The sequence below is a fragment of the Lipophrys pholis genome (genome assembly GCF_963383615.2).
Source record: "Lipophrys pholis genome assembly, chromosome: 21".
Lineage (NCBI taxonomy): Eukaryota > Metazoa > Chordata > Actinopteri > Blenniiformes > Blenniidae > Lipophrys > Lipophrys pholis.
In genome coordinates this window covers 19,243,202-19,262,682 of record NC_137649.1, presented here as the reverse complement: position 1 = coordinate 19,262,682, position 19,481 = coordinate 19,243,202, and the positions used below count along the sequence as shown (strand labels likewise).

Sequence of the window (19,481 nt, the reverse complement as noted above, 5' to 3'; positions counted from 1 at the left end):
AATCATTCCTGTCGCAGGGAATACACGCATGTAGGGGAGGATATGTGCCTCTCCGCAGATCTGCCCTTGGCCTCACCATCTCTACGTTTATCGCCTGCGATGACTTTGGTAACTGGAATGTATATATGATTTTTAAAAAATAATTTTTTGTCAAAATAGAAACGGCAATATGGTTCTCCCTATAATGTGTTGTTTACATTGTGAAGCGGCTCCAGTCGGGTCGTGTGCCGCTGAGGATCTCTGGTTAGTCACATTGCTGACAGAGTGTCACGCGTGTTGACACTCCTGAGCGCAAGCGCACCATCGCAGCTGTAAAGACGCACAACAATATCGCCCAGTTAACAGCTGTTATGAGTGACGGTTTTGCAAAGCGCTTGCTGAATTGGACTTTCGCATCAACTTGCTAGTAATGTGCTGTGAGGACTCTAAAGTTTGAGCTTCTTCGTAAAAGGAAGTGCTATATTGGACTCTGCCACACTTTCACGGGGGTGTCAAACACGTTTAAGTTCAGGGGCCACCTTCGGCCCAAATGCACCTTGAGTGTAACCTTAAAATCGTAACTTTAAACTTTCCCTCTTCTTGTGGTGCAGAGTATATTAAAACCAAACGATCACTACTGAGAGTTACTACAATCTCAACATAAAGAAACATTCTAATGCAAAATACAGTAAAATGTCCTCAAAAAACTCTCTTATAACTGTTAATAATAAAAAAAAAAAGTGATTTAAATGCTGGCACTGGGGCACATTTAGGATATTATTATTAGTTGTAGTATTAGTAGTAGTATTAGTAGTCGTATTAATCGTATTAGTAGTAGTAGTAGTAGTAGTAGTGCCATGAGACTGCCACTGGACCTCCATCCATACATCCACCCATCCAGTGTTTGGGTTGACAAACACATTCATTCATTCATTCACAACTTTGGTCAATTTAAAGACGCCGGTTCTTCTTCTAAAAAAAAATAAAATAAAATGCAATGACTCGGTGATGAATATACACCAATCCATCCTTTCATCCATCTTATAACCACTTCATCTGAGTTAAGTTTGGACAAATGGCAGTGTACACCCGGCACGCGTCGCTATTCAATCCCAGAGCCAACAGAGACGAGCTCTCATGCACACATCCACACCGGGGAGCAATGAAAAGCTAATTTACCCTCCAATCTTTGGACCGGGGGGGAAAACCTGGAGACTCTGAAGAAGGCGGACGAAGGTTCAGGGAGAAGATTCGCTCGCTATCTGAATGAACTGGGGCTCTCATAGTGAGGCGAGGGTACAAACCACAACCCCCCCTCCTCCCTTTCTGCCACTTACTTCTGAAAGTATTTCAAAGCTTTCAAAGTGCTGCTTGGTATCTGCTGGAAACGTGAGGCAAAGCTATAGAAAATCAACCATGACTGACAGTAAACAAGGTTGATCAAATCCACATAATGTGGATCAGAAGGGAATTTGTAGTTTCTTTCAAAATAGTGACCACACCAGAAGATTTGCAATCTCAGAATTTCTTTTTTTTTTTCATTTTATATGCCACAATGTCTTGTGTTTCCAAGCCCATCATTTTTTTTTTTTTTGGGGGGGGGGGGGGGGGGGGGGGGGGGTTGTATATACATGAAAATATGACAGATATTTGATGAGGAGTCAGCCTTTTGTATATTGTCTCCTGCGGGTCCCAAGGTTGCAGGGGGAAAAAAACGGGGTTGTTCTGTTGAACAGTTTTGAAGGGAAAACCTGGAGGCGTGAGGATTCGTGAACATTTCATATTCAGGAAGAGGGTCTAAGTGAATTCAGAGTTGAGGTTGCAAGACTGTGAGAAATATCTGGAGTTGGTGAGTCGGTAATAAAATCTAATCAGGGTCAAACTCTCATGTGTTAATAAGAAGCCATGAGCAGGAGTAAGTTGCGGAGTACGGACGTTTACAAGTAAATAATAAATAGATCATTAACACTCTCGAGTGTCCTCGTGAAAATATCACTAAAGGAAATATTTCGGTGCACTACAAGAGGGTTGAAGGTCAAATAGTCTTTTGGAAACAGCTCTTGAATTAATGCACCGTATTAATTAATTCAGAGTAAAGCATGAAAACAGATACCAGACACTGCCAGACAATCTAAACACTGCCTTCTGTCACTGCTACTGAGGTTGGTGCCTTTGGTAAAGTAGTTATTGAATATTTGACCTTGCATTAGTAGAAAAAGGGTAAAAACACATTTATTTCAGCCTTTAAAGAAAATCAAGGTAAGCACAGTGTAAGATAAGAAGATAGTCTCTTTTACAAAGTTTTCCCAGTATCCTTCAATACTTTTCAAGGTAATAATTATCACTACAGGCTAGACTGTTAAAGTTGCAGTGGAGTGTTTGCACACTGCAGTATTTAACTGAATAGTTGTTTTGTGGCGTTTCCACTAGAGGTCAGGCTATCCCACGTTATTTTCAAGGTTATAGGAGCAGTTAGAGAAGCACAGGAAGACTCTGCATTATGAATTGGTATAATAGGGACTTGCCATTGTTATGTGTGCTCCAAAACACATGAACACAAAACAATGTAATAAAGAATCAAGCCAAGGGGGCTTGCTATATTGTGTGTGTGTGTGTGTGTGTGTGTGTGTGTGTGTGTGTGTGTGTGTGTGTGTGTGTGTGTGTGTGTGTGTGTGTGTGTGTGTGTGTGTGTGTGTGTGTGTGTGTGTGTGTGTGTGTGTGTGTGTGTGTGTGTGTGTGTGTGCTCAAAGCAGTGCAATGAGGATTGTTACTGACAGGCAACTTTAAAATCTCTTTGTGCGTCATATATTTTTTATTTGAACAGAGAGCGAGAGACTGTGAAAATGAATGTAATCATGGAAACAGATAACTCAGGATTAAGCATGACAGGTGCAAGAGAGCAAGCGCACACACATACACACACACACACACACACACACACACACACACACACACATGCAGATGTAAGCCCATCATCCATTCATCATGTCTTAGCTTTGTACGAACAAATTGAACCTGAAGTGATTTTCTTGTCGGGGGTAAAAAAAAAAAACTAAAAACTAAAAAAAAAAAACCTAGAAGAGGCCAGCAGAGCTTTGACAACCAAGCATACAAACACTTTACGCAAACAAAGCTTTAGTTTTTTTCATTATTTTTCCCCTTTGTCTTTCTGGCAAATTTTGTCTCTCCCCCCCCTAATTATGTTCACATGTTTCCCACTTTTTCAACTATTCACCATTATCTATTTGTCATTTTTTTGGTGTATTTATTTCGTTTTCTTTAGTTCTTCAGTATTTCTCCTATATATCCATTTGCTGCTATATCATATATAAATAATAACAATTGAGTTAGTTGGAAACACCTGAAAATGTGGAAAATTTTAAGAAGAAAATGCTTCTTAATATAAATGCTATGAACCTTGATGATATCACCATGTTGTATATTATATTAGCTGTATGAATATGTGATTTTTGGATTCTCAGGTGAAAACCGCGAGATGACAAAAGTGCTCTTATTCTATACTGTGCCTTGAGTAGAATGGACTGACTCTAAATTAAAAGAAATGTGATTAAAAATACAGGGTTAGGGTTCAAGATTCTGAAATTTGTTCAAAAAAGAATAATAATGAATCTTCTGCAGCTTCAGTCCAGATGTATGTTACAAATCGGCTGCTCTGATCATTTCACTGTAAATCTGGATAATAATAAATACATACTCAGGTAAGGTACAAACATATACCTGGAAAGATCTACTCAGTAAAGAAGTAGGTACCTCACAACACAGTGTATCATGCAAAAATGAATAAATCTAAATTATCTATATGCAGGACAGAAGGCCCTGTTTACACCACAACGAATTCGAGTGTATCCGCGAAACCTTCTTCAATTTCTGGGGCGTCCGTTTACACGACACCAGTTTGCGGATTTTTAATCCGGCTCCCAAGGTGTAAAGAGTGTGAAAGAATCTTTCCGCGGAGGCCACAGAGCATGTTACTGCGCATGCGCATCTCTCCCCCCCCCCCTCCGGCTCATCCAGTTGTAAACAAACATGGCGGCCGCGTAGTGGTACGACTCGCGGTCTATATTCTAGTTTTATCGTCCAGATCAGTAGTTTAATAGTTGAGACTCACCCTTGAGGACGTCCGCTGTGTCATCAGTCCATGCGGACGTCAGGTTCTCTCCATTTCCTTCACGTTTATAGTGTTTTGTTCTCTGCAGACACTGTGTAATTTCTTTACAAAATCAAGCAACAGCGCCCTCTAGTGGCCCGGCATACCAACTACATCGAATTAGGTGTTGTCACGTGAAACGTTGTGTAAACAGGGCCTAAGGTGTACAATTTTGTACCTCATAATTATATATGTGGCCTCATGTTCAGTTTTGTTGGTTTATCCATTGTCTTTTTTTTTCTTTTTTTTTAAACTAGGGTTCATCAATATTGACCGTGAGAAAGTATATTGTAAAGGAAAACTGGTAAGTATGAAAGCTCGACGAGTGCATTGGAAACTAGTCTTAAGTGCAAGTCGGAGGAAAAAAACCAAAACCAAAAATCAAATAGCAGTTCACAATTTATTTACTGAATAAATTTGGACAAAAACACCAGAATCTGTTACGATACAATCAGAACATCTGAGGCAGATATCCCACCATGCACCACCCCCCTCCATGAAACAAAAAAAAAAAGAAAAAAAAAAAAAAAGGGACTAAACATTAGCACCAAATCAGAACCAACTTAAATAAAAAGGTAGCTTAGCCTACAAAAACAATGAAAGCAATAGTCGTTTCTTTTGAAATCGAAAAAGCAACTGAGAAAAGTAGCAAATTGAGTTTAGAGGATTTTTTTTTTTTGTCAAACTTTTCTTTAAAAAAAAAACAAAAAAAAGAAAGCACCCTCTGGTCTCCCTTCCCACCCCCTCCCCCACCCCTTTGCTAGGCAGGCTATAGCATTCATGGAGAACATGCCGATGACTAGATTAAAAAAGAAAAAAAAAGGAACACAAATTCAAGTAACATTGAGATACGACAAAACACGTCCACTGGTACCCGCCCCGAGCACGACCGTCTCACAGAACCCAAGAAAAAACTAAACAAAACATGAGGTTCTGGATATCGTGGCAATAAGAACCACTGAAGATCTCTTATCAAGTTTTTTTTTTTTCCCCTAAAGAAAAGAAAAAAAAAAAAGAGGGAGACTGGGTAGCGGGGGCTGTGGGGGGCACAGGAATACTGGCACAGAAAATATTTTTGTCTTCTCCAACTTCGGACAGACGTTGGCGCCCGTCCCGTGTCAAGATATTGCCTACATCATACATGAAGAAAAGAAAAAAAAAAAAAAAAAAGGAATCTCTGGATAAAGAAAAACCCTGCAATGTAGTTTTAAATATATATATATTTAGATTTATTTATATATATTCATATAGCTGTTACACTTTAAATAAATGTTATGCTCTCGTTCCTACAACTGAAGAGTGAATTTAAATAAAAAAAGGAAGCTAATTTAAAGGTGGAATCGACCGTTCACCGAACACGTTAAGTGCATGTTGCCGCATGGAGAGGCTCGCCAAGAGATCGTTTTTCTTTTTGTTTGTTTTTTTTTTAGAGTGAGGTTTAGGGGGTGACATTAAAGCAGCAGTTAAATGATTGGAATAAGCAGAAGAAAAAGAAAAAAGAAAAAAAAACGGGGTGGGGTGGGGGCATGGTTCATGAAAGAATGCTGAAATCAAGGCCATCGGGGAGTTTAGTGACTTCGTCTGAAAAATGCAACACAGACTTAAAGAGAGAATGACGGCAGGCACCAAACTTAACTGTGGGGGGGGGCATGTTGGTGAGGGAAAGAGGAAAAAAAAGCCTAAGCTGTGGTTCCAGGTCAGAGGTCACCACCAACCGAAGTCGGCGCAGTTATTCTGACTGGGTGTTGGTTTCATCTGTTACCACCTAAAGCGAACAGAACAAAAAAAAATTAAATAAAAACAAAAGCCCTCCTCAAACTCTGATGTGTCGCAGTCTGTCAGTTCACGCTGAGTTCTTCTCCCTGGTTTGCCATGTTGGTATGTCCCTTCATGCTTTCCGTTGTGTCAAAAATGGCGAGTGTGTCTACATTTATGAGCACCACATTAAACCAAACACGTCCCCCCCCTCCCCCCCACAAAAAAAAAAAAGAACATTTGCTACATCGTTTGCAACTTGCATGTCTGACGGCGGCGTTTCCCCGCGGACTGGGCCGCCGCGCGCCGCCAGGTGACGTATAGATGCCATTTGTCATGCCGGGCTCAAGGTTTTCCATGACATGGTGGAAAAAGGAAAACAGGATGGAAACACCTTTTATTATGAGTGACAAATTCATCTATTTATTTCTAAACTACCGTGTTTATTTTCTTTTCTTTTGGGGCTCCGCTGGGGGACCGTGGCGAGCCGACCGTGGCGGAGGCGTCCGTTTTTGTGCTTGCTGTGGTTTGCTCAGCTGAAGAACTGCTCCAGCTCCTCCTCCATGTTCACCTCAGGCACCGTCTGCTCCTGCTCCCGCTCCCCCCGGCTGTGCGCCGCGACGCCCCCTAGTGCCCCGGAGGAGGCGAACCAGGGGTGCTCCAGGATTTCCCGGGAGGTGAGGCGCTCGGCGGGCTCCCGGCGGAGGATGGAGCGGATCAGGCACTTGGCCTTGGGCGTCAGCGTCTCGGGGATGTTGAAGTGGCCCCGGCGGATTTTGCTGAACAAGGAGCCGGGCTCCACGTCGTGGAAAGGGTAGCGCCCCACCAGGATGGTGTAGAGCATGACGCCCAGGCTCCACACGTCGGCTGCCTTCCCTGAATAGCTGCCGTTGGCGTTGAGAATCTCGGGGCTGACGTAGGCCGGGCAGCCGTGTTTGTCCGACAGGGAGTCGTCGTGTCCGTCCAGGATGTACGTGTCCTCGAGGCTCTCCAGCTTCACGAGGCTCCTGCGGGTAAAAGGGGAGGAAAAACACACTGAATCCCTTTACGAACACACACACACTCTCCTGAAATGGACTGCTGGTACTACATCAGCTGCAAACTGCACGTCAACTAACAGAGACCGAGGTGCAGAAAGACAATCAAGTGAGGGTAATTTGCTCTGATGGACATCTTAAGTGTTTTAAATCCATCGCTTTTGGGTATCAGAGGAAGTAGAGCACATAATTCTCTCGGCTTAAGTCTGACATTTCTCTTCACTTAAGAGTTAAAAAGAAAATCCAAGAGGCATCATTGTACAAACAGGCTATATCAAAGACCCACACAATTCAAAGGAAACACAATTATGGACGACTGATAGTCTAAAGGTTTGTGCTCAATTAAAAAAGACAACACACATTGGATTTTGTTTCTTCGCGCCCTTTCACCTCCACATGGTATCCGCCCAATCGCAGAGCCAGAGCCAGCAGATACAGTAGTGAGTGAGACAATAGTAACAAGCTGCTCAGAAGTGTTTCTGGAGAGGCTCGAGTGAGGAAAACTTTGTACGTGTCAGTGCTAAGAGACACTTGTGGGCTTGTGTAAACGCTGCCATCTGCACGTGATGTCCAGAAGAGACGGCGTCCACCAAGAGAGAGTAAAAAAAACTAAAAGAAGCACATGACTAATCTGTACTCCTCTGTGTTACACTGCAGCTTCCAACGGCTCTTCTTCAGCCACAATCCAATGCTTCCAATAATGTGCTACGCTTTCAAATAAAGGGAACTCAATTGTATCTTCGAGCCCGAAGCCCCATTGTTCCTCTGTGAGATGAAGAGCCATGTGAATTTTAAATACAGCTCACTACTGCCGGGATAACGGCTCGTTTTGAGGATGTGCAAACCTGCAATTACAGTTAAGAGGGCCTACAAGGCAAAATAAGAAAGACTTAGCCCAATTTAATGGCAGCACACATTCTTATTATATTTAAAACCGCACCAGAGGCGACACGCATTCATCAGGAAGTGCTTTCGCCGGCTTGGTGCAGAAGGAGGAGATCAACGAGGCCGTTTTAAGGAGACGCGCCAGATTTCCTGTAAAGGCCAACCTCTGACCGATGCTCTTTAAACAAGCAACTGTTTGGGCAAAAAGGGCCAACAACTGCATGACAAAAGAAGGTCAGAAAACCTAGTCATGCAGCGGAGGGCTGCCGAGGTATAATGGTACGTCTGGTCTTATTAATTTTCTCCTCCCTGCAGGTCTCTGTGCCCTCGTCTCTAAAGCAGCTTTTGTTTTCTCCCTCATATCTCCTGTACTCTCCTGCTCACTGATTCATCAAGACTGAAAAGGCACAAGAAGAGTCTTGACAGGCCATACAGTAAATGTGACCCAATACTGCCCGGCGCTATCACTCTTAAAATTCACCCAACATCAATCATTTAATAGGAGGGGAGCGGGCCTCTCGCATCGCAGCCTTCGAGCACCACGGTGTGACACTGAAGGTTATTGGACCCGGACTAAATATGTGAGGCGGCTCAACTTCTCTTTTCCACAGTTGGGAGCCAGAAGCTGACGTCATGCTCCCAGACAGACGGCACTGAGGTGCTCGGTGTGCCTCTGCCAAGACGTTGGATAAGCGCGAGCTGCACAGAAGCTGCTCTTGAGAAGCTTTCACGCTCAAACTTGAAGACAAGTCAGTGACAACTTCCAGAAAGAGGATGTAATTATTACCCTGATTCAACATCCTCCAAAATCCAAAAGGATATTTACATCCTCAATAAACTGAAGTGACTGCAGCAACAGATGCCAGGGTTTTATTGGTGTAGTTTCTCAATGCAGCCACCAGGGGTCAGTAGACCTTCATTCTTTAAATAGACCTGTACAGTTTTCTCCTGCTCATCATTACTTAAGTGCAGAAGATCAGCTTGATTGAGCTCCTCTGCCGAAGCAAACCCTGGTAACTACTTTGTAAATGCCTTTCAGAAATATAGCTGGCTCCAAGTTCTTAATGTGATGATGACGTCAACACATTTCCTGAAGCGATTGTATTTATGTATCACATGTAATGTATACAAGAATAGACTGAGTGCACCGAAATAACCAGGGGGGGACACAAAGGGCTTATGTTTCCTGTGTTCTGCTCCCCATCAAGGAGATGCACGTTCCTCTTGTATTGTCTCAGCTTACACTATCCCCGCTGCAAGCTGAGATATGACACACAACACTGCCACTTGTGATGTGTTAAAGATTTAAAAAAAAAAAAGAATTGTGTAGCTGATGCAGAACTCACCTGTCCTCATTTTTGAAGACAAACTTCCTCAGTTTCAGGTCACGGAGGACCAGTCCATTATCGTGGCAATGTGCCACAGCCGACGCTATCTGATAGAAGAGCCTGGCGGCTTCGTCCTCCCGCAACTTCTTGCAGGTACGGACAAAAGAGTGCATGTCGCCATAGCTTCTCTCGAAGAACACGTACGCTCGCGTCTCCCCGAGCAAAATCTCCAGGATTTGGTTAATGTGCTGGTGCTGGCCCAGGGCAAAGTAGGCCGCCAGCGACTCCTGGTATCGGCCAATGTCAAACACCTGCGATCACAAGAGAGGAAAACATTCACCGTCAGTCTTTATCTGAGCAGATTAGAGGCTGGATTTAGTGTGATGTGTGAGTGCACATTAGGAGACTAGTGTAATTTTTTCATTTCCTGACTGCATTGTCTCCATAAATCCCGAGGCGTAATCAACTGCCCCACATTCATCTGACACTAAACTTGCATTGTCGGGATTTCTTGTCGGAGGCGAACCGAGAACATCATGTTAGTCGAAAGTATTATACCGCAGCTCAGGGGTTGCAGTGTCTCTTTTGTTTCCATAGTAACCCCCCCCCCATTGACTTCCAGCACAAGCAGTCCAGGTGAGAGGGCTCCTCTGCTCGCCTGTCAATACACCCCACAGGTCTCCAGATCTTAAGTTGTGACCTGAGCTCCATGGCTTGACAGCAATGATCAATCCTGGAAGTGCCGATTGATTGTCTTTGTATTGAAAGCGGCACAAAGCAGATGAGGTCAAATAGCAGTTAGCTCATCGGCTGTGCCAAAGGCCATTCATTTGTTATTGCCATGACAAAACATTATCTCCAGTCAGAAGGCACAGCATTATTGGATATGTCAAGCCTTATGAGTCCAAGGGTGCATGTAACTATTGTCTCAATTCATCAATCCACTTAAGCCAGCTTAAAGCTGGAATGTACCTTGGGGAGCACCCCATTGGCCTTATAATCAGGAATACACCAAAGTCAATACGGGCTATAAAAGTGGGAAGAAGAGGCCATAAGGTTGTCCGGCTTAAAGGGAGCAGTGCTTTATTTTTATGGGCAGATAGGAGGGGGGGGGGGGGGGTCAATGTTGGAGCCAATGTCACAGCAGCTGGTTGAACTTGTGAAGTTCCCTGAACCTGTGTGCTTTTCCTCTCATTCCATCAGATACTAAAAAAGATAAAGACTTGCGTTCCCTGCAGGAAAGGAGGAATAAAGTGTAGTATGAAAGAGGAGCCAGAATAGCAGTGAGAGGAGCGTGTGTGTGCGTGGTTACTCACTCCTTTGTCAACGTTACATCATGCAATGCGAACCACGCAAGCTCAACCCCATTCACTTTTTCCATTAGGCTGCACTGCCAGCTCTCTATTTACAATCCAAGCAATTATTCACAAGCGGAGGACTTGCTGCAACGGGCAACGCATGCAAACACCAACTAAGGGACGACATGCACTGAAATCAAAAGGGTGGAGGAGAACATTTTCATTGCCTAACCCCCACACCTCCCTTCTACTGACCTTACAGACGAGCTCGTCCCCGCTGTGCAGGTGGGCGGCTCTGAAAACGTGGTCTCCCTCCAGCGGCTCCAGCAGCAGGTAGTCCCCGATGCGGGAGATACAGTGCGAGGAGTCCGGGGTCTCCGGCGGGCTGGGCGAGCCGAGGTTCGGGCTGAAGCTCTGGTGCGACTCTGTAGTCCTCAGACAAGACAACTCCTCGAAATCGTGCGATTTGTGCCGCGATCTCCCATAACGTGAAATGTTAATAGGATTTGACCTCTGTATGTTCATGAGGAATAAGTGCGATAACTCCACGAAGTCAGGGGGTGGTGGTGGTGGTGTTGGGGGATTCCTCCTCTTCGATCGGGGACACCACTTTGTTGCAAAATAAAGAGGAATTCTTCGGATGATCTAGTTAAGCTTTAGAAATTAAAGACAATCAAACAAAAAAAAAAGTGAGGAGGAAGAAGAAACGCTACTCGTTACTGTCCATCTGCCCCCCCTTTGTTTTCCATTCGGGGGTAAAACGAGAGGATTGAAGATCCGAGTCGAGGGAGAAACGTTTGCACCGGCGAGCTGCAAACACATGAACACAGACAGAAAAAAAAAACAAAAAAAAACAAACAAAGGCTGACAAAAAAAAAAAGAAAAAAGTTGTCTTTTAAAATGAATGAAGTGCTGAGTCTCCCCCTGCAGCTAGCTTATCTCGCCGGTATGGCACGTTTCTGGAAGAAAAAAAAAAACAAAAAAAAACCGGAAACTAATTCGTCGGATATAGTTTCCAGGCACCAGAGAGGAATGGTTAAGAGCGGGGTGGTGGGGGGGGAGAATAATAAAAATCTAACGAGATTTCCCTAAGATTATTTATAGCCGAAATTTGACAGACAAATGCTGGCTAGCAGGTGCAGAGCTAACTAGTTAGCCTCGGGTGCTAACTAGTCCTCGGTGAGTTGCTCGGCCTCCGCCGGGATCAACATCCAGGCTCGGTGATTGTCATCCAGCACAGCGGGAGAAAACCCCATCCGGAGCTCTTTGTGTCGACGTCCTCTCGCTTTATCCCCACTGGAAACAAGAAAACTGGCGTCCCTCTCTCTGTCTTGTATGTGCTGCTGCTGCTGTATAAATATATATATAAATAAATGTTTAAAAAAAAAACCAACAAAAAAAAAAACAACAACCCAGAAGCTTGATGTGAGGAAGGAAGGGACGGCCGACTCTCTTGGGCCAATCCCTGGATTCAGCAGGACATCCTCTCTCCCGCGGTGCCGCTCTGCTTCTTACGTGGCTCGGGAATCTAGTTCCATTCAAGAGCGGCGGCAGCAGCAGCAGCAGCAGCAGCAGGAGGAGGAGGAGGAGGAGGAGGCCAGCCGAGCTGCACACACTGCACACACACACTGCGCCTGTACGGAGGAGAGAGCAAGCCGTCAGCCGAGGAGGGAGGAGGAGGAGGAGGAGGAGGGGGCTTCTTCTTCTGCACACATCCACACATGCACACACGTACACTGAAAGGCACAACCCCCAAGACGTCACGCCCAGACCCGCACCCCATTGGCTGAGCGCGCCGGAGTTCTCATATGCAGCGGAGTCATGTGAGAGCCATGTAGATTCCCCCCAAGGAATCTGAATGCATCGCATGCTGGCAAATTGGATGAGGGGAGAGGGAGGGAGGCAGAGTATAGCTACTGTACGTGCTGTGTTACAAATGTGTTTCCTCCTGAAATGTCATTCAAGGGAAGAGCGAGGGGGGGATCCCACTCCCTCTCTCTTTCTCTCTCTCTCTTTCTCTCTCTCTCTCTCTCTCTCTTTCTGTCTGAATAGATTTTTTTTTTTGTGCAAAATTGCATATACATGCACAACCATTAGGGCGGGAACAATATATACCAAATCTCTTTGCATATCAATTTTCTAAATGTGCACATCTAAAAAAAAAAAAAAATAAAAATAAAATACTGAGATGCAATAAATGATGTTTCCATGCACAGTGAGTTCAACACATTTTCCTTATCAGATGGAGCCCTACTGCCCTACATTGTGTTGACAACAGATTGTCTTTCACTGCATTATTTCACAATTGAATCACTCCAAGTGTCAACATGCCAAGCAGAGAGAGGGATATTTGGAAAGACATCAACGCCATACACTTAAGTGTTTATTTATCGCGAATTCCCATTTCTCCATTTCAACAGTAAATATTATCGCATATAGCACGTCTACCTGGTATGGACTACAATGAATGATACAGAAATGGAACATGGTAGGGTCACGCTTAAGATTTAACAGCCATAAACATAAATCAGCAGATAAAGCTCTTTTCTTGTGGGGGAAAAAATGCATATGTGCATATTTAAAATGTAAACGGGAAGGTATTACCTTTGATATAATATTAATCTCAGTTAGATTTTAGTGTCAAGTGGAGAAAAAATATCTTTGAGCACAGCTTTAAATAAATTCTGGCACAGAGCTGTGGGTTTTTTTGAGACATCCCTCGTAACAGATTCCTGTCTTGCACATGTTGTGTTGTTCGGTAATGTATTACAAAGGGAGGAAGGGGGGGGGGGGGGGTTCATTATTCATTGTTCTTCCTAGATTACCAGAAGGTGTGACAGCAGAATTGAGCAATTCCTCGTAGGCTTCCATGGTGGTGGGAGGAATGCTTGCAGCTGGACACAAGACACTAACAGAAGTGTTTGATTTAACCTTTATTCTCCCTCTCATGAGGCAGCAGCAGCAGCAGCAGCAGCAGCAGCAGCAGCAGCAGCAGCAGCAGCAGCAGCAGCAGCAGCAGCAGCAGCAGCAGCAGCAGCAGCAGCAGCAGCAGCAGCAGCAGCAGCAGCGGTGGCAGTGTGTGCACGCGTACACAAACGCACACTCTTCTAAATCTTTTCTTATTTTTTTGCTTTCCGCCTGAATAAGCCCCCGCAACATGGAAATGCATTTTTCACACAGAGGCCTCTCATCTCAGAAATGGTGGTTCGCGTTTGCAGAATGCGGCTGCACCCACAAGCTGTGTATGTATGTTTCTGGGTTCTGCCTGCGATATAATCTCTTGTGAGCCACCCACTTTGTTCTTTGTTACAATGCTGGAACATTCTTCACCAAACAATAGCTTCTTGCTTTACACTCACTCAGCTAAGCATAATACAAACATCCTCCCAAAGTATGGAAATGCTGCAGGATACCACAACCTGGAAAACCACAGCGACACGTGCGTAGTTTAGCAAAGTATGCCACTGTCTGCATCGCGTCTCCCACCCCACCATCACTCAAACCCCAAATGTGGATTTTGTTAAGCCTAAACCACAGCTGTGCATGAATCAGAATAATAATCCACAGATTCCTCTTGCCCCCATTCCCCGATAACACTGTGTGACTCATTCGCAGTGGAGAGCGGCTCTCGAGAAAATCCATGGAGCCTCATCAGCTCTCCAGACACGCCTCCATGCCGAGGAGTAACAGCAGGCCGGCCTGGCAGTGCCTTCCAGCGAGAGACTCTTGTACGTGCGCGCCACTGAAACGAGATGAGTCCTGGAAGACCACAGAGGTCAATGAGGATGGGTGAACGTCTCTGACTCCCCAGAGCTGTGTTACTCACCAACTTCTTAATAGGCTGCGTTGCCCAGTAGAAAATGATCTAAGGTCACTTCCTAGTGAATGTTGAGGTTACAAGTGAGATCGTCGTGCCCTAGGTCTTCTGGAGAAAAGTCATTTTGTAGTGTTATTCATAATGGCTGCAATCAAGTGAAATTGCCGCGAATGCCTCATGAAACCCACACGGATGAGGGTTGTTTTTGCTTGGATTTCATATAGAGAACGCGGCCAATTTCCCTTTGCCGTCACATAGCAACACAGCCAGCTAACTCATGTTGACACCAGCAAGAATCAGAGCTGTCACATCCACACCCCGTGGGTAACTTCCACTGCGAAATTTAATCATACTGGAGAACGACGGAGGCAGAGGCATGGGAGAAATGAGATCACTCAGTGAGAGGAGATGGTGCGAGGGAGAGCGAGGCAGCAGAGACGGAGGACGAAGCAACGTGATGAGAGGTGGAGAGATCGAAAGACAAAAGAAGAGAAGTTAGAACGAGTGGAAGTTTCTAGAAAACTGTCCCGAAAACTGGGAGACTCTTGCCAGTGACATGCACGCGTTGAACACATGCTTGAACAGAAACTGGTCGCTTTAATATACTTAAAAATCAAATCAAGGTGAGTGAAGTTGTGATGCTAAACAAAGGCCACAAACACATTTAGTCATTATGAAAGAACTGAATTAGGTCAGAGATATTCTCAGTTTTGTTTTGAAATTCAAGGCCTATAGTGAATCGGATGAAATTACCCTCAATTTCAGATGAGTGGAGGAAAAAAAAAAAATGTTTAAAAAAAAAAGGAGCACATGTGCCACATTCTACTCAGCATGTCTCTGTGGGACCGAAAGCCTGTATTATTTTACTGTGAAACCCAGAGATAGAGCTTCAGACTCTAGGGCATGAAAGAAGAGCAAAAACAGAAAGAGGAAAGAAAAGAAGGAGATAATCATGTATAATATCATGCTGCTCCCTGTCTTCTCATTCTCCCCAAATAATCTGCACGATACACAGTCACACAGCAATTGCAATCAATCCAAATGCAGCACAATTACGACTGCAAGCTTCTTTTTGACTTGTAATCAGATCCACCAATTAAAATGATATGGCATACAATGGAAGAACTCAGGCTGGTAATTGCAAAAAAAACCCCAAAAACCTCATGTACTTTTTTCTATAAGCATAAGATGCTCAAATGTGGAAATTTTCATTATGTGGGATGTGTTCATAATACTCTCTCAGACACAATGAGGGGTTTCATCGTGAGGGAGAAAATGTATATACATCTGCAAGGAGCTGCAGGCTAATGTACCAGGGGCCCATTCACAATCTGTACATACTGGAAAAGTCCTGCTGGCTTCAAAGTTTATCAATACTAAGAGCCAAATGGAGCGAAACTCACTTTCTGTATCCAATTAGATCAATAAGCCATCCATTGGTTATCAGTCTCTCAGAGTTAAAATAAATAAACACATGTTCACACCTACAAGCAATTTCAAGTGATGTAACTTAAACCTATCATGCCAACATCTCTTTGGATGGTGGAAGAAAGTCCGGGAGAGACGAGAAAATCCACCAACACCACCATGGATAATGCTACTCACCTTCTCCACCCTGGCTGGATAAACGTGTTTAGGCCAGAGAGGTGTAGGACATCCTTTGTTCACAGAACAAATAGGTTGTTTCAGCCCTATCCAATTCTATACGCGCATATACATTTGTTTATAAGTGTAGTAATTGTTATATATTAATCCTCTTAGCCTTATTGTTATCTTATTTCACATACTTGTCTATTCCATGAATGAACAGGAAACACTAAGAAAGGCCATGAGTCAAGAATAAAAAACAGGATATTGTTGCGGTGAGGTGCCAGTGTTACCACATCATATAAAGCTTTGAAATTGCCAAACTCTGTTATTGCGACCTAGATAAAGATGAATATGTGTAGAATATGTAATAGACAAGCGCTGCGACTGTATTGTACTTATCATTTCCAAAGAATGGTCTCTGATGGGAGTTTTGGAAATGTGGTGACACATCAGGTTAAGACTACCTTAGGTGTAAGGGACACAATACCATTTCAGACAGGAAGGACATCCATAGTGATAATTAAAAAAAATAAAAGTCTACAGTGCAAGGAGCAATTACACACACACGCACGCACGCACGCACGCACGCACCCACACACGCACACATGCAAAGTGTTTCCCGAAACATTCCATACTTGTGACACACTGCAGCAACAAAGCTTTGACATCTTGCTGATGATATTCCCAGCAAACCCATTCTTCCCAGTTAAGAAAGAAGGAAATGCACGGCTGCATAATAATGAACACATTAAAAAACAAAAAACAAAACAAAGTGTGCACTCAGCAGTAGTGTAACCCCCAAGGGGACAATTCTGCAGATCAACCCAAGATTGTCACTTCCTTCGACCTCAACTTAACCTGCAACGTTACAGGAATTTAAAACGAAAAAGTCATGTGCTGATTAATTCAGGATGTACTGCCTGAAGTGGGTTTTTCCGTTTTCCTTTTTTTTTTTTCTGGGACATTTTTTCCACTTTCCCCTCTGAGTTGGCAGGAAGTGTGAGTGGCTTTGAGTGACAAGTCACGCAGGCAAAGACCTCCTCCGGTTGGAGAGGAAGGATCTCGGCTGGAGGGCAGACAGGACTGGCGTCACAGGCTTGGATCTCTCCTTCACCAAGTCAGACAGCTGAGTGAGGACTTGTGGCAGCTCTGTCACTGGACGGGGTGACTCACTCAGTCATAAGTGGAGAGGTTAATAATAGTCGTACATTAGAGCTGCAGAAGTGAAATCACCCGGCTTGAGCAGCTTAAGCCCTCCAAACGGCTCGCTGCAAAACAAAACAAAACAAACAAAAAAAAACCGTGTCACCGCATCATTGCTACGTCTCATTTATTTGACAATTCATAGATGAAGATGGCAACGGTTTGACAGCGGGTGTCTTTGAGCTAAATTGTCGAACTGTTTGAAATGCATGAAGGCATTACCACGACGTGCAGCGAGTGCATTTTTAAATGACGGACACATTAAAGCTCTCAGCGTGTCAGAACTGTCTGGAAAAAGGAGGGAAAACCCCAGCAAACACAACATCGCTGGCGTCTCGATGTGTCTTCTCTCTCTGCTCCGCGTGACAGCAGATATTGTCTTCGCCCCATTGTAGAAAAATATTTCCTGGCATTGCTACACCTGCAAAGAACTGCCTGAGGCGCTACATCGGAATAGAAAAAAAACAGGAGGATTTACTAAAATTCCCAAACACTTGACATTTTGAAAAGGCGAGGCGCAGATGCCAGAATTATGCTGCTTTTGGTGGCGATGAGTCGAGTGTATGCATGGAAGTCCTTGGAGACAGTGAGGAAGAGTCTCTCAGTGGACATGGTGTATTAAGAGAAGCCATCAGGGTTTTTGTCTGGATAATAACTGTATGCATTTATTTTTCTGTCAACATCCTAAATGGTACAAATGTCACTTTGTGCTGGTAAATTTTGGATTGCTAATCTTTACTAAGAGGAGTCCTCCAGAAAGCCTTGAATATCGTCAACATTCAGTCTCACTCCAACACAACTGAAATATCAGCGTCCAAAGGTGGAAGGCAATAGAGGCGTCATTACTACAGAAGTTCTTGTATACCAAGACATGAAGGGATTTTTTATTTTAAGATTGTGCAAACACATGTTGAAGATTTGCAAGCCAAAGGTCAAAGGTCAAGGTTTTTCCTGATATGATTAATTTCCTTTAATGCAGTTTATAAGGAAAGATTGTCATATACTTGCTCCACAAAGAACAAGACAGATTTTGGTACCTAGACTGATTTTTAGCCACTTGAATATATAATTGAGTGGCTGTATCGTGTCTTCATCCTGTGCAGTCAGAGCAGTGCCAGTCAGCTGTTTGTGATAAATAACTTGCTACCAGAAATTTTGTATTTAAATTTATGATCTGGCTGGAACTGTCCACCATTGAAATTAGAAATGTTTTAATCAGACAAAAGGAAAGTAATGTCAGGTACACATCTGCACTTTGGAGGCACTGGAGACAGTGTTTATATGGGTCCTTAATATAAATTTTTATTGTTGTTGTCTGTTTTGCTTATATAGTGTTCACAGTTTTTCTATGTTTTTCTGTCTGATGTTCTTTTTTCTGTAACCTTAAAAGCATCTGCTTCGTGTATATTTATCTAACGACTGAACGAACATTATGTCAACTCAAACCTCGATAGTCAGTAGAGGCTTGTGACTGTAAGGTGATAATTCCTGTTCAAGCATAAACAGGACACCTGATCTCTGCTGTGGGTGGTGTAGGTTTGACTGAAGACCGCAAACAAAGAGCTGAAAACTCCACGTAAACACCCGGCGTCTCGTGGTTATCACTCTCACCTCAGAGCAAAGAGGGTGGAACGGGAAGATGTGAGCGACAACAACCAAGCTAAAACACATATTAATGGCAGATAGAGTAATAACAGACGTGCAGGCAGTACTTATCTCCAGAAAAGCTGGATTAGTAGTGTGCCAAAGTGGGTGGCAAGTAGATTGCGGTAATTTGATAGAAGCAAAGGTATGTGCAAGAGGACCAAGACAGAATGTGAAAGGATTCAACCATGACATCTCATCTTTTATATTGAAGACGGAGTCTCTTGCACTATTTGGTTGCTCCAAGACTTCAGTTCCTCTTTTCTTGCATTGGAAATGTTGGAAACTCTCTTGTCTGAGTCGCGAGCTTTAGCTACAGCGAAACTCCAGCCTGTAACTCCTGGCAGGTGAAACGAGTGCACACGCGTAAGCGAGTGGGCGTGAAGGCAGATATGCCAACCAATATTTTATTCTTTGGAAATGTAGAATTGCCACAAATTCATTTTTCTTTGCTCTTTGTCATTTGCTGTCAGGATGCAATGATGAATATGATAGTTTTATTGAGACACTCACAGGTCTTTGGTCATGGTGAATTTTTCTGAGAGATTATAACTATATATTACATTCTGTACTGGTGCAATCCTAATATTCTGCTCCTCATGTGTATGAATCAAAATTTTCGAAACTCTTTTCGAGGCAAAGCACTCTAGCTCAATATCACTCCAAACTACAATCTCAAAAATCAATATTCTGTCAAAAAAAATAAGGTTAGAATTTATAGTAGTAAGCTATGAGCCGTGAGAATTGTAGAACTGTGGGAACTATGAAATATTAGAA

At 43.6% G+C, this 19,481-nt stretch overlaps 1 protein-coding gene across 1 annotated transcript; it reads right to left on the bottom strand.

Moving 5' to 3' along the window:
* Positions 1–5,575: 5,575 nt before the first annotated feature.
* Positions 5,576–11,754, bottom strand: trib2 (tribbles pseudokinase 2). Its single transcript, XM_080490812.1, has 3 exons — positions 10,706–11,754; positions 9,171–9,463; positions 5,576–6,909 (listed from the first exon to the last, which is right to left on the bottom strand). Exons 1-3 carry the CDS (start codon positions 10,973–10,975, stop codon positions 6,435–6,437), a joined length of 1,038 nt encoding a protein of 345 aa, XP_080346938.1. The 5' UTR covers positions 10,976–11,754; the 3' UTR covers positions 5,576–6,434.
* Between the last annotated feature and the right edge of the window lie 7,727 nt (positions 11,755–19,481).

Bases quoted from the DNA above. Each gene is read 5' to 3' on its own strand.
- trib2 (XM_080490812.1), bottom strand. From the start codon at position 10,975: ATGAACATACAGAGGTCAAATCCTATTAACATTTCACGTTATGGGAGA. The intron at 9,464-10,705 runs GTCAGTAGAAGG...TTGTGATCGCAG, and splicing joins GGGACGAGCTCGTCTGTAAG to GTGTTTGACATTGGCCGATA. The intron at 6,910-9,170 runs GTGAGTTCTGCA...TTTTACCCGCAG, and splicing joins GTCTTCAAAAATGAGGACAG to GAGCCTCGTGAAGCTGGAGA.